At 55.7% G+C, this 15,546-nt stretch overlaps 1 protein-coding gene across 1 annotated transcript in view; it reads right to left on the reverse strand.

Moving 5' to 3' along the window:
* Positions 1 to 15,546, reverse strand: part of myo10l3 (myosin X, like 3) — a 298,563-nt gene that overhangs the window by 161,599 nt on the left and 121,418 nt on the right. Inside the window, 6 exon segments of the mRNA XM_052523285.1 lie at positions 217 to 309; positions 2,191 to 2,257; positions 2,883 to 2,983; positions 3,081 to 3,227; positions 14,560 to 14,678; positions 15,316 to 15,445. Of these exon segments, the coding sequence (XP_052379245.1) occupies positions 217 to 309; positions 2,191 to 2,257; positions 2,883 to 2,983; positions 3,081 to 3,227; positions 14,560 to 14,678; positions 15,316 to 15,445 (657 nt within the window).

Here is a 15,546-nt window from a genome sequence, read left to right on the forward strand (position 1 = left end):
TGTGTGTACTCACAGCGTGTCTACTGTGTAGTTTCTCTAGCAGGGTGTGTGTCTGTGTGTGTGTACTCACAGCGTGTCTACTGTGTAGTTTCTCTAGCAGGGTGTGTGTCTCTGTGTGTGTGTGTCTCTGTGTGTGTACTCACAGCGTGTCTACTGTGTAGTTTCTCTAGCAGGGTGTGTGTCTCTGTGTGTGTGTGTCTCTGTGTGTGTACTCACAGCGTGTCTACTGTGTAGTTTCTCTAGCAGGGTGTAGTCGGTGCCTTTTGGGAAGCGACTCTCTTCGTTGATCAGAGCCAACATGCCCAGTTTCTGCCGGGAGGAAGAGGAGGAAGAGTTGGCAGACAAACAACAGTTCCCAGAGAAGCCTGATATGAGGCTCAGAGACATAATGACAACAAAGACTAATACTACATTTACAGTGAGGTCCTTGATAAAGATCAGCAATAATGACCATCACATAACGGAGCTCATTATATATATATATATATATATATATATATATATATATATATATATATATATAAATAAAGGGAACACTTAAACAACACAATGTAACTCCAAGTCAATCACACTTCTGTGAAATCAAACTGTCCACTTAGGAAGCAACACTGATTGACAATACATTTCACATGCTGTTGTGCAAATGGAATAGACAACAGGTGGAAATTATAGGCAATTAGCAAGACACCCCCAATAAAGGAGTGGTTCTGCAGGTGGGGACCACCAGACCACTTCTCAGTTCCAATGGAGTCTACAACCCACACAAGTGGCTCAGGTAGTGCAGCTCATCCAGGGATGGCACAGCATTGCGAGCTGTGGCAAGAAGGTTTGCTGTGTCTGTCAGCGTAGTGTCCAGAGCATGGAGGCGCTACCAGGAGACAGGCCAGTACATCAGGAGACGTGGAGGAGGCCGTAGGAGGGCAACAACCCAGCAGCAGGACCGCTACCTCCGCCTTTGTGCAAGGAAGAACAGGAGGAGCACTGCCCCTGCAAAATGACCTCCAGCAGGCCACAAATGTGCATGTGTCTGCTCAAACGGTCAGAAACAGACTCCATGAAGGTGGTAATGAGGGCCCGACAGGTGGGGGTTGTGCTTACAGCCCAACACCGTGCAGGATGTTTGGCATTTGCCAGAGAACACGAAGATTGGCAAATTCGCCACTGGCACCCTGTGCTCTTCACAGATGAAAGCAGGTTCACACTGAGCACATGTGACAGACGTGACAGAGTCTGGAGGCTCCGTGGAGAACGTTCTGCTGCCTGCAACATCCTCCAGCATGACCGGTTTGGCGGTGGGTCAGTCATAGTGTGGGGTGGCATTTCTTTGGGGGGCCGCACAGCCCTCCATGTGCTCGCCAGAGGTAGCCTGACTGCCATTAGGTACCGAGATGAGATCCTCAGACCCCTTGTGAGACCATATGCTGGTGCGGTTGGCCCTGGGTCCCTCCTAATGCAAGACAATGCTAGACCACATGTGGCTGGAGTGTGTCAGCAGTTCCTGCAAGAGGAAGGCATTGATGCTATGGACTGGCCCGCCCGTTCCCCAGACCTGAATCCAATTGAGCACATCTGGGACATCATGTCTCGCTCCATCCACCAACGCCACGTTGCACCACAGACTGTCCAGGAGTTGGTGGATGCTTTAGTCCAGGTCTGGGAGGAGGTCCCTCAGGAGACCATCCGCCACCTCATCAGGAGCATGCCCAGGCGTTGTAGGGAGGTCATACAGGCACGTGGAGGCCACACACACTACTGAGCCTAATTTTGACTTGTTTTAAGGTAATTACATCAAAGTTGGATCAGCCTGTAGTGTGGTTTTTCCACTTTAATTTTGAGTGTGACTCCAAATCCAGACCTCCATGGGTTGATACATTTGATTTCCATTGACCGTCATTGTAAATAAGAATTTGATCCTAACTGACTTGCCTCGTTAAATAAAGGTTAAAGTTCACGATGCCGTTGACCTTAACCCCAGGACCAGTGGAAGCAGAACAGCCCCATAAACACCATATTTTACAGCAGGTATGAGGTCATTTTCTGCTTATGCATCGTCATGCCGACGCCAAACCCACCACTGCTGTGTCGTAGCCAAACGGCTGTATTTTCATGTCTTCGCCTCGGACTCCACTGTGTCAAGGTCATCATGTAATGGGGGTCTTGTCGTCTGGGTTTGGTTACACTGTTACCTACCTTCTCTATGAGGTCCAGACACTCTGCATTATCCATCCAGTCTATGGCTTCCCACTGGATCCCCTCTCTGAGGAAACCACACACACACACACACACACACACACACACACACACACACACACACACACACACACACACACACACACACACACACACACACACACACACACACACAGAGAGAGTAAGGCAGACACAATGGCTGTATTGTCCATTGATGTGATGAAATGAGCTGTGACGAGGCTGCTGGCTAGATGCTGGTAGGTCTGTTAATAGAACATAACTGTCGCCCCATTGTAAACATCTGGCAGCCCAGACGCCAACCCCCAGCTTGGACCCAACGTGGTGCCTTCTCTCTGGCAGCCCAGACCCCAACCCCCAGCTAGGACCCAACGTGGTGCCCTCTCTCTCTCCATTAGCTGCCCAGACCCCAACCCCCAGCTTGGACCCAACGTGGTGCCTTCTCTCTGGCAGTGCTTCCCAGACCCCAACCCCCAGCTAGGACCCAACGTGGTGCCTTCTCTCTGGCAGTGCTTCCCAGACCCCAACCCCCAGCTAGGACCCAACGTGGTGCCCTCTCTCTGGCAGTGCTTCCCAGACCCCAACCCCCAGCTAGGACCCAACGTGGTGCCCTCTCTCTGGCAGTGCTGCTCAGACCCCAACACTGTTGTAGTCCAGCTGTGCCATTATCAGACCTGTTGTAGTCCAGCTGTTCCAGGGAGAAGATGTGTTTGTTGAAGTATTCCTGGAGCTTCTCATTGGCGTAGTTGATGTTGAACTGTTCAAACCTGTTCACCTGCAGGAGGAGAGGGGACAGAAATATATACTATAACAATATGCTAACTTAACTACCAACTACAATGCCAACTACAAAGAAGGAAAAACAAATGTACCTCAAAATTCTCGAAGCCGAAGATGTCGAGGATACCGATGGACTTGAAGTTGTCCTTCCCTCTGACCTTCTGGTTGATCCGTGTGATGATCCAGGAGAAAGACTGGGCGTACAACGCCATGGCAACCGAGTCCCGAGAGCACACCGCCTATCAGTCAAATCAAACAGGGTGAACAAAATAAAATACAGACCAATCAGAGGAGTAGGAATGTGTTCTAAATGGTCTTGACTCTGGTCAACAGCACAGTGTAAGGGAGTCATTTGAGATGCAACGTAGGTTTCTGAAGGTTAAGGCAATAGTGAACCATAACGGGGATAGAGCACATCCCTGCCTTGTTCCACATACTCTGGGAATATATTTCTGGAGATTACTGAAGCTAAAATGGATTAATACAGCAATAATGATTAGTTAGAAACACCTTCAGACCAAAACCAGACAACAACAAAAAACACTGAAGGCTGTGATGCAACACCCACAGTCGTTATAAAGGGCTGTACCCACAGTCGTTATAAAGGGCTGTGATGCAACACCCACAGTCGTTATAAAGGGCTGTACCCACAGTCGTTATAAAGGGCTGTGATGCAACACCCACAGTCGTTATAAAGGGCTGTGATGCAACACCCACAGTCGTTATAAATGGCTGTACCCACAGTCGTTATAAATGGCTGTACCCACAGTCGTTATAAATGGCTGTGACGCAACACCCACAGTCGTTATAAATGGCTGTACCCACAGTCGTTATAAATGGCTGTACCCACAGTCGTTATAAATGGCTGTGACGCAACACCCACAGTCGTTATAAAGGGCTGTACCCACAGTCGTTATAAAGGGCTGTGATGCAACACCCACAGTCGTTATAAATGGCTGTACCCACAGTCGTTATAAATGGCTGTGACGCAACACCCACAGTCGTTATAAAGGGCTGTACCCACAGTCGTTATAAAGGGCTGTGATGCAACACCCACAGTCGTTATAAAGGGCTGTGACGCAACACCCACAGTCGTTATAAAGGGCTGTGATGCAACACCCACAGTCGTTATAAAGGGCTGTGACGCAACACCCACAGTCGTTATAAAGGGCTGTGATGCAACACCCACAGTCGTGAAAAAGGGCTGTGATGCAACACCCACAGTCGTTATAAAGGGCTGTGATGCAACACCCACAGTCGTTATAAAGGGCTGTGATGCTACACCCACAGTCGTGAAAAAGGGCTGTGATGCAACACCCACAGTCGTTATAAAGGGCTGTGATGCAACACCCACAGTCGTTATAAAGGGCTGTACCCACAGTCGTTATAAAGGGCTGTGATGCAACACCCACAGTCGTTATAAAGGGCTGTACCCACAGTCATTATAAAGGGCTGTACCCACTGAATGTGTGTGTAAATACAGGTTGAAAGACAGACTGGTCTGTCTGTGTGATCCAAGGAAACAGAAAAGGGTAATTATCTCCTTATCTAGGAGTTTACATCAGATTTACAGTGTCTGTTGTGATGAGAACCTTCCAACGCGACCGACCTTCCAACGCGACCGACCTTCCAACGCGACCGACCTTCCAACGCGACCGACCTTCCAACGCGACCGACCTTCCAACGCGACCGACCTTCCAACGCGACCGACCTTCCAACGCGACCGACCTTGCAACGCGACCGACCTTGCAACGCGACCGACCTTGCAACGCGACCGACCTTGCAACGCGACCGACCTTGCAACGCGACCGACCTTGCAACGCGACCGACCTTCCAACGCGACTTGGAATGTTACTTATTGTGTATCTATTATTTCTTGTATAATTATTTCTACATGTTCTTTATTTTTCTTAGATTGAGTTGTAGTAAGCTTCCTACAGGAAGTGTGTGTGGTCCCTCAACAGGCTGGAAGAACAGTACTGTCTGGTGTTTCAGGAGCACAATGGCTAGTGGCCTTGTCTGAGCCAGAACGGCTCCTGTTTCTGTGGCCTGAGGCAGCTTGATGTACAAGTAAACTGCTGGACAGGATGCTAGTCTATTGCAGGGCCACAATGCTCGAGGACAATCATTAACCTGTGGGAGCAGCAGCCATGTTGAATAGAGAATAGAGCTGGACTGGTGGCTCCAGGAACTTCGTCAGAGAGCAGAAGAATGGCTGTTTGTTCAGGTTATGACCAGGGATATGGGTTAGACTTTAGGATGGCTGTTTGTCCAGGTTATGACCAGGGATATGGGTTAGACGTTAGGATGGCTGTTTGTCCAGGTTATGACCAGGGATATGGGTTAGACGTTAGGATGGCTGTTTGTCCAGGTTATGACCAGGGATATGGGTTAGACGTTAGGATGGCTGTTTGTCCAGGTTATGACCAGGGATATGGGTTAGACGTCAGGATGGCTGTTTGTCCAGGTTATGACCAGGGATATGGGTTAGACGTTAGGATGGCTGTTTGTCCAGGTTATGACCAGGGATATGGGTTAGACGTTAGGATGGCTGTTTGTCCAGGTTATGACCAGGGATATGGGTTAGACGTTAGGATGGCTGTTTGTCCAGGTTATGACCAGGGATATGGGTTAGACAGGGATATGGGTTCGTTAGATGGCTGTTTGTCCAGGTTATGACCAGGGATATGGGTTAGACGGATGGCTGTTTGTCCAGGTTATGACCAGGGATATGGGTTAGGATGGCTGTTTGTCCAGGTTATGACCAGGGATATGGGTTAGACGTTAGGATGGCTGTTTGTCCAGGTTATGACCAGGGATATGGGTTAGACGTTAGGATGGCTGTTTGTCCAGGTTATGACCAGGGATATGGGTTAGACGTTAGGATGGCTGTTGGTCCAGGTTATGACCAGGGATATGGGTTAGACGTTAGGATGGCTGTTGGTCCAGGTTATGACCAGGGATATGGGTTAGACATTAGGATGGCTGTTTGTCCAGGTTATGACCAGGGATATGGGTTAGACGTTAGGATGGCTGTTTGTCCAGGTTATGACCAGGGATATGGGTTAGACGTTAGGATGGCTGTTTGTCCAGGTTATGACCAGGGATATGGGTTAGGATGGCTGTTTGTCCAGGTTATGACCAGGGATATGGGTTAGGATGGCTGTTTGTCCAGGTTATGACCAGGGATATGGGTTAGGATGGCTGTTTGTCCAGGTTATGACCAGGGATATGGGTTAGACGTTAGGATGGCTGTTTGTCCAGGTTATGACCAGGGATATGGGTTAGGATGGCTGTTTGTCCAGGTTATGACCAGGGATATGGGTTAGACATTAGGATGGCTGTTTGTCCAGGTTATGACCAGGGATATGGGTTAGGATGGCTGTTTGTCCAGGTTATGACCAGGGATATGGGTTAGGATGGCTGTTTGTCCAGGTTATGACCAGGGATATGGGTTAGGATGGCTGTTTGTCCAGGTTATGACCAGGGATATGGGTTAGGATGGCTGTTTGTCCAGGTTATGACCAGGGATATGGGTTAGGATGGCTGTTGGTCCAGGTTATGACCAGGGATATGGGTTAGGATGGCTGTTTGTCCAGGTTATGACCAGGGATATGGGTTAGACATTAGGATGGACTGATGGCTGTTTGTCCAGGTTATGACCAGGGATATGGGTTAGACGTTAGGATGGCTGTTGGTCCAGGTTATGACCAGGGATATGGGTTAGACATTAGGATGGCTGTTGGTCCAGGTTATGACCAGGGATATGGGTTAGATGGCTGTTGGTCCAGGTTATGACCAGGGATATGGGTTAGACATTAGGATGGCTGTTTGTCCAGGTTATGACCAGGGATATGGGTTAGATGGCTGTTTGTCCAGGTCATGACCAGGGATATGGGTTAGGATGGCTGTTGGTCCAGGTCATGACCAGGGATATGGGTTAGGATGGATGTTTGTCCAGGTTATGACCAGGGATATGGGTTAGACGTTAGGATGGCTGTTGGTCCAGGTTATGACCAGGGATATGGGGGTTAGGATGGCTGTTTGTCCAGGTTATGACCAGGGATATGGGTTAGACATTAGGATGGCTGTTTGTCCAGGTTATGACCAGGGATATGGGTTAGATGGCTGTTGGTCCAGGTTATGACCAGGGATATGGGTTAGATGGCTGTTTGTCCAGGTTATGACCAGGGATATGGGTTAGACGTTAGGATGGCTGTTGGTCCAGGTTATGACCAGGGATATGGGTTAGACGTTAGGATGGCTGTTGGTCCAGGTTATGACCAGGGATATGGGTTAGGATGGCTGTTGGTCCAGGTTATGACCAGGGATATGGGGTTAGGATGGCTGTTGGTCCAGGTTATGACCAGGGATATGGGTTAGACGTTAGGATGGCTGTTGGTCCAGGTTATGACCAGGGATATGGGTTAGGATGGCTGTTTGTTCAGGTTATGGCCAGGGATATGGGTTAGACGTTAGGATGGCTGTTTGTCCAGGTTATGACCAGGGATATGGGTTAGGATGGCTGTTGGTCCAGGTTATGACCAGGGATATGGGTTAGACGTTAGGATGGCTGTTGGTCCAGGTTATGACCAGGGTTGGTTGGTTGGCTAGTTGATTGTTTGGCTCTCGTTGGCTGATTGGTTGGTTGGTTGGTTGTCAGGCTGACAGGCAGAGAGAGGGGAGAGGAGAGGAGAGGAGAGGGAGAGGAGGAGATGGGAGAGGGAGAGGAGGAGAGGGAGAGGGAGGATAGGAGAGAGGAGAGGGAGAGGAGAGGAGAGGAGAGGAGAGGAGAGGAGAGGAGAGAGGAGAGGGAGGAGAGGGAGGAGAGGGAGAGGAGAGGAGAGAGGGAGAGGGGGAGAGGAGAGGAGAGAGGAGAGGAGAGGGGGAGCGAGACACCTGGTCTGGAGTCTTTGTTTAAATCGTCGTGTGGCCATCACAATTCCTTGGGCAGCAGACTCACGTCCCAAGAATAACAGTTTCCCATAATTCAAACATGTTTAGATGTAAAAATGACTGCAGATACAGCAATATATTTCATCTAAATCACTGAATATATTTATCACATTTCCATCCAAATGAGATACTGTGGCTAGTTAAAGCCAACCTGGGGATAATAGTTCAGCTGTCCAATGTTGGTAACGGGTGTGTATTACACTGCCCCTAGAGTGGAAGATGTGTTACTGCGCCCCAGTCTGTACCTCTATTGTGCTACTGACAGATCATTATCACTGGGGTTTATTGTATGAGGAATTTGGCACACAAAGGACAGGAAATGGTGCAAGTCACGCAAGGGATTTACAGTGAGAGAGAGAGGCATTGGGAGCACTAGATAACAGCAGGGCAGGTTAAATAAAGGTGAAATAAAAATAAAATAGATTGAGGCCACGGTGTGTTCTCAATGGGCAAATGAGAATAGTACTTCCCAGTTAGATTCCTTTTCAAAACAGATTCTCTTCATTGAATTCACCTCATGTCTAACAGCGGGACAAGGTGAGTGGCATGGAGATAACTAACTGTATCCAGCTGTGTCAGCTCAGACAGGGATGGGAAAGGTCGGGGCCAGTGGGGCAGCAGGGCAGGATCAGTAGAGCTTGACAGCAGGGCACGGTAGCAGGGCAGGGTGTGAAAGCAGGGCAGGGCACGGTAGCAGGGAAGGGCACGGTAGCAGGGAAGGGCACGGTAGCAGGGAAGGGCAGGGAAGGGCACGGTAGCAGGGAAGGGCACGGTAGCAGGGAAGGAGCAGGGAAGGGCACGGTAGCAGGGAAGGGCACGGTAGCAGGGAAGGGCACGGTAGCAGGGAAGGGCAGGGAAGGGCACGGTAGCAGGGAAGGGCACGGTAGCAGGGAAGGGCACGGTAGCAGGGAAGGGCACGGTAGCAGGGAAGGGCACGGTAGCAGGGAAGGGCACGGTAGCAGGGAAGGCACGGTAGCAGGGAAAGGGCAGGGAAGGGCACGGTAGCAGGGAAGGGCACGGTAGCAGGGAAGGGCAGGGAAGGGCACGGTAGCAGGGAAGGGCAGGGAAGGGCAGGGAAGGGCACGGTAGCAGGGAAGGGAAAGCAGGGCAGGGCACGGTAGCAGGGAAGGGCAGGGAAGGGCACGGTAGCAGGGAAGGGCACGGTAGCAGGGCAGGGTGTGAAAGCAGGGCAGGGCACGGTAGCAGGGAAGGGCACGGTAGCAGGGCAGGGCACGGTAGCAGGGCAGGGCACGGTAGCAGGGCAGGGCACGGTAGCAGGGCAGGGCACGGTAGCAGGGCAGGGCACGGTAGCAGGGAAGGGCACGGTAGCAGGGAAGGGCACGGTAGCAGGGCAGGGTGTGAAAGCAGGGCAGGGCACGGTAGCAGGGCAGGGTGTGAAAGCAGGGCAGGGCACGGTAGCAGGGAAGGGCAGGGAAGGGCACGGTAGCAGGGAAGGGCACGGTAGCAGGGCAGGGTGGAAAGCAGGGCAGGGCACGGTAGCAGGGCAGGGCACGGTAGCAGGGCAGGGCACGGTAGCAGGGAAGGGCACGGTAGCAGGGCAGGGCACGGTAGCAGGGCAGGGCAGGGAAGGGCACGGTAGCAGGGCAGGGCACGGTAGCAGGGAAGGGCAGGGAAGGGCACGGTAGCAGGGCAGGGTGTGAAAGCAGGGCAGGGCAGGGTAGCAGGGCAGGGGTGTGAAAGCAGGGCAGGGCACGGTAGCAGGGAAGGGCACGGTAGCAGGGCAGGGTGTGAAAGCAGGGCAGGGCACGGTAGCAGGGAAGGGCACGGTAGCAGGGCAGGGTGTGAAAGCAGGGCAGGGCACGGTAGCAGGGAAGGGCACGGTAGCAGGGCAGGGCACGGTAGCAGGGCAGGGCACGGTAGCAGGGCAGGGCACGGTAGCAGGGCAGGGCACGGTAGCAGGGAAGGGCACGGTAGCAGGGAAGGGCACGGTAGCAGGGCAGGGCACGGTAGCAGGGAAGGGCACGGTAGCAGGGAAGGGCACGGTAGCAGGGAAGGGCACGGTAGCAGGGAAGGGCACGGTAGCAGGGCAGGGCACGGTAGCAGGGCGTGACAGTAGGGCAGGGTAGTAGGGCAGGGCGTGACAATAGGGCAGGGTAGTAGGGCAGGGCGTGACAGTAGGGCAGGGTAGCAGGGCAGGGCGTGATAGCAGGGCAGGGTAGCTGGGCAGGCTAGCAGGTTGTGACAATAGGGCAGGGTAGTAGGGCAGGGCACGGTAGCAGGGCGTGACAATAGGGCATGGTAGTAGGGCAGGGCGTGACAGTAGGGCAGGGTAGCAGGGCAGGGCGTGACAGTAGGGCAGGGTAGCAGGGCAGGGCGTGATAGCAGGGCAGGGTAGCTGGGCAGGCTAGCAGGTCGTGACAATAGGGCAGGGTAGTAGGGCAGGGCACGGTAGCAGGGCGTGACAGTAGGGCAGGGTAGTAGGGCAGGGCGTGACAGTAGGGCAGGGTAGTAGGGCAGGGCGTGACAGTAGGGCAGGGTAGCAGGGCAGGGCGTGACAGTAGGGCAGGGTAGCAGGGCAGGGCGTGATAGCAGGGCAGGGTAGCTGGGCAGGCTAGCAGGGCGTGACAATAGGGCAGGGTAGTAGGGCAGGACACGGTAGCAGGGCGTGACAATAGGGCAGGGTAGTAGGGCAGGGCACGGTAGCAGGGCAGGCTAGCAGGGCGTGACAGCAGGGTAGGGTGGCAGGGCAGGCTAGCAGGGCAGGCTAGCAGGGCGTGACAACAGGCTCGCAGGGCGTGACAGCAGGGTAGGGTGGCAGGGCAGGCTAGCAGGGTGTGACAGCAGGGCAGGCTAGCAGGGTGTGACAGCAGGGTAGGGTGGCAGGGCAGGCTAGCAGGGCAGGCTAGCAGGGCGTGACAGCAGGGTAGGGTGGCAGGGCAGGCTAGCAGGGCGGGACAGTAGGGTAGGGTGGCAGTGCAGGGTAGCAGGGCGGGACAGCAGGGCAGACTAGCAGGGCGTGACAGTAGGGCAGGGTAGCAGGGCGTGACAGTAGGGCAGGGTAGCAGGGCGTGACAGTAGGGCAGGGTAGCAGGGCGTGACAGTAGGGCAGGGTAGCAGGGCGTGACAGTAGGGCAGGGTAGCAGGGCGTGACAGTAGGGCAGGGTAGCAGGGGCGTGACAGCACGGCAGGGTAGCAGGGCGTGACAGTAGGGCAGGGTAGCAGGGCGTGACAGCAGGGCAGGGTAGCAGGGCGTGACAGCAGGGCAGGCTAGCAGGGCGTGACAGCAGGGCAGGGTAGCAGGGCGTGACAGTAGGGCAGGGTAGCAGGGCGTGACAGTAGGGCAGGGTAGCAGGGCGTGACAGTAGGGCAGGGTAGCAGGGCGTGACAGTAGGGCAGGGTAGCAGGGCGTGACAGTAGGGCAGGGTAGCAGGGCGTGACAGTAGGGCAGGGTAGCAGGGCGTGACAGTAGGGCAGGGTAGCAGGGCGTGACAGTAGGGCAGGGTAGCAGGGCGTGACAGTAGGGCAGGGTAGCAGGGCGTGACAGTAGGGCAGGGTAGCAGGGCGTGACAGCAGGGCAGGGTAGCAGGGCGTGACAGTAGGGCAGGGTAGCAGGGCGTGACAGTAGGGCAGGGTAGCAGGGCGTGACAGTAGGGCAGGGTAGCAGGGCGTGACAGTAGGGCAGGGTAGCAGGGCGTGACAGTAGGGCAGGGTAGCAGGGCGTGACAGTAGGGCAGGGTAGCAGGGCGTGACAGTAGGGCAGGGTAGTAGGGCAGGGTAGCAGGGCGTGACAGTAGGGCAGGGTAGTAGGGCAGGGTAGCAGGGCGTGACAGTAGGGGCAGGGTAGCAGGGCAGGCTAGCAGGGCGTGACAGCAGAGCAGACTAGCAGGGCGTGACAGTAGGGCAGACTAGCAGGGCGTGACAGTAGGGCAGGGTAGCAGGGCGTGACAGTAGGGCAGGGTAGCAGGGCGTGACAGTAGGGCAGGTTAGCAGGGCGTGACAGTAGGGCAGGTTAGCAGGGCGTGACAGTAGGGCAGGGTAGCAGGGCGTGACAGTAGGGGCAGGGTAGCAGGGCGTGACAGCAGGGCAGGCTAGCAGGGCGTGACAGCAGGGCAGGCTAGCAGGGCGTGACAGCAGAGCAGACTAGCAGGGCGTGACAGTAGGGCAGGGTAGCAGGGCGGGACAGCAGAGCAGACTAGCAGGGCGTGACAGCAGAGCAGACTAGCAGGGCGTGACAGTAGGGCAGGGTAGCAGGGCGTGACAGTAGGGCAGGGTAGCAGGGCGTGACAGTAGGGCAGGGTAGTAGGGCGTGACAGTAGGGCGTAACAGTAGGGCGTGACAGTAGGGCGTGACAGTAGGGCGTGACAATAGGGCAGGGTAGTAGGGCAGGGTAGCAGGGCGTGACAGTAGGGCAGGGTAGTAGGGCAGGGTAGCAGGGCAGGGTAGTAGGGCAGGGTAGCAGGGCGTGACAGTAGGGCAGGGTAGCAGGGCAGGCTAGCAGGGCGTGACAGTAGGGCAGGGTAGCAGGGCGTGACAGTAGGAGCAGGGTAGTAGGGCAGGCTAGCAGGGCGTGACAGTAGGGCAGGGTAGCAGGGCAGGCTAGCAGGGCGTGACAGTAGGGCAGGGTAGCAGGGCGTGACAGTAGGGGCAGGGTAGCAGGGCGTGACAGTAGGGCAGGGTAGCAGGGCGTGACAGTACGGCAGGGTAGCAGGGCGTGACAATAGGGCAGGGTAGCAGGGCGTGACAATAGGGCAGGGTAGCAGGGCGTGACAGTAGGGCAGGCTAGCAGGGCGTGACAGCAGGGCAGGGTAGCAGGGCGTGACAGTAGGGCAGGGTAGCAGGCGTGACAGTAGGTAGCAGGGCAGCAGGGCGTGACAGGGCAGGGTAGCAGGGGCGTGACAGCAGGGCAGGGTAGCAGGGCGTGACAGTAGGGCAGGGTAGCAGGGCGTGACAGTAGGGCAGGGTAGCAGGGCGTGACAGCAGGAGCAGGGTAGCAGGGCAGGCTAGCAGGGCGTGACAGTAGGGCAGGGTAGCAGGGCAGGCTAGCAGGGCGTGACAGTAGGGCAGGGTAGCAGGGCAGGCTAGCAGGGCGTGACAGCAGAGCAGACTAGCAGGGCGTGACAGTAGGGCAGACTAGCAGGGCGTGACAGTAGGGCAGGGTAGCAGGGCGTGACAGTAGGGCAGGGTAGCAGGGCGTGACAGCAGGGGCAGGTTAGCAGGGCGTGACAGTAGGGCAGGTTAGCAGGGCGTGACAGTAGGGCAGGGTAGCAGGGCGTGACAGTAGGGCAGGGTAGCAGGGCGTGACAGTAGGGCAGGCTAGCAGGGCGTGACAGCAGGGCAGGCTAGCAGGGCGTGACAGCAGAGCAGACTAGCAGGGCGTGACAGTAGGGCAGAGCAGACTAGCAGGGCGTGACAGTAGGGCAGGGTAGCAGGGCGTGACAGTAGGGCAGGGTAGCAGGGCGTGACAGTAGGGCAGGGTAGCAGGGCGTAACAGTAGGGCAGGGTAGTAGGGCGTGACAGTAGGGCGTGACAACAGTAGGGCGTGACAGTAGGGCGTAACAGTAGGGCGTAACAGTAGGGCAGGGTAGTAGGGCAGGGTAGCAGGGCGTGACAGTAGGGCAGGGTAGCAGGGCGTGACAGTAGGGCAGGGTAGCAGGGCAGGGTAGCAGGGCAGGGTAGTAGGGCAGGGTAGCAGGGCGTGACAGTAGGGCAGGGTAGTAGGGCAGGGTAGCAGGGCGTGACAGTAGGGCAGGGGTAGCAGGGCGTGACAGTAGGGCAGGGTAGCAGGGCGTGACAGTAGGGCAGGGTAGTAGGGCAGGGTAGCAGGGCGTGACAGTAGGGCAGGGTAGTAGGGCAGGGTAGCAGGGCGTGACAGTAGGGCAGGGTAGCAGGGCGTGACAGTAGGGCAGGGTAGCAGGGCGTGACAGTAGGGCAGGGTAGCAGGGCGTGACAGTAGGGCAGGGTAGTAGGGCGTGACAGTAGGGCAGGGTAGCAGGGCGTGACAGTAGGGCAGGGCGTGACAGTAGGGCGTGACAGTAGGGCGTAACAGGGCGTGACAATAGGGCGTAAACAGTAGGGCAGGGTAGCAGGGCGTGACAGTAGGGCAGGCTAGCAGGGCGTGACAGTAGGGCAGGCTAGCAGGGCGTGACAGTAGGGCAGGCTAGCAGGGCGTGACAGTAGGGCAGGCTAGCAGGGCGTGACAGTAGGGCAGGGCAGCAGGGCGTGACAGTAGGGCAGGGTAGCAGGGCGTGACAGTAGGGCAGGGTAGCAGGGCGTGACAGTAGGGCAGGGTAGCAGGGCGTGACAGTAGGGCAGGGTAGCAGGGCGTGACAGTAGGGCAGGCTAGCAGGGCGTGACACAGGGCAGGGTAGCAGGGCGTGACAGTAGGGCGTGACAGCAGGGCGGACAGTAGGGCGTACAGTATAAAGCGTAACAAGGGCAGGGTAGCAGGGCGTAACAGTAGGGCAGGGTAGCAGGGCGTAACAGTAGGGCGTGAAAGCAGGGCGTGACAGTAGGGCAGGGTAGCAGGGCGTGACAGTAGGGCAGGGTAGCAGGGCGTGACAGTAGGGCAGGGTAGCAGGGCGTGACAGTAGGGCAGGGTAGTAGGGCAGGGTAGCAGGGCAGGGTAGTAGGTCAGGGCACGGTAGGGCATCTTACCTGTTCCACAGTGAGGGGTGAACAGATCTCCTCTCCTCTCAGGGTCATGGACCTCTGGGTCAGAACCTCAGACAGCTGGAACGAGTCCAGGCCCAGCAGATCACTGACATTACTGACCACTGGAGAGAGAGAGAGACAGACGGCCAGACGTCACCAGAGACAGTTTGGACAGAATAATTAAGGAACGATGAAGAGGAGCTGATTGCTGTGTGGAATGTGTTGAGGTTTAAATCTTATTCCTGGTATTAAAATGCCACACGCTGTTAGTAGATCCAACATTATGACGTGTGGATTTGTTCCTGGTGGAAACGGGGTCAGATCAGGTAACAAAGGACCTCCAGAGCTTGTCACTGCGTGTTCGGAGTTCGCTCTTCACTGAAGCAACGCTTCCTCAGGAGGGCCGGGGTGGGGAGAGAGTGAGGAGAGGGTGAGGAGAGGGTGGGGAGAGAGTGAGGAGAGGGTGAGGAGAGAGTGAGGAGAGGGTGGGGAGAGAGTGAGGAGAGGGTGAGGAGAGGGTGGGGAGAGAGTGAGGAGAGGGTGGGGAGAGAGTGAGGAGAGGGTGAGGAGAGAGTGAGGAGAGGTGGGGAGAGGGTGGGGAGAGAGTGAGGAGAGGGTGAGGAGAGGGTGGGGAGAGGGTGGGGAGAGGGTGGGGAGAGAGTGAGGAGAGAGTGAGGAGAGGGTGAGGAGAGAGTGAGGAGAGAGTGAGGAGAACCACCCTCCCTGTCAAGATCTGCATAGAACAGGCTCTGTTCTCACCTCCATTAGAGGTGACCTGTGCTCCTCCTGCGGTCATGAACTCTATGTTCCCCATCAGGAGAACAGCAGACAGCAGCTTGAAGACGTCACGTATCTCCTCCTCACTGAACTGCATCACCTTTAGAGCCTCCTGGTAGTAGCAGAGACAGAGAGATTATGAGATTCCTTCTACTAAACACAGACTGGTTGAGAGACCTACTAGACACAGACTGGTTGAGAGACCTACTAGAC

The sequence above is a fragment of the Oncorhynchus keta genome, chromosome 7 (assembly GCF_023373465.1).
Source record: "Oncorhynchus keta strain PuntledgeMale-10-30-2019 chromosome 7, Oket_V2, whole genome shotgun sequence".
NCBI classification, from domain to species: domain Eukaryota; kingdom Metazoa; phylum Chordata; class Actinopteri; order Salmoniformes; family Salmonidae; genus Oncorhynchus; species Oncorhynchus keta.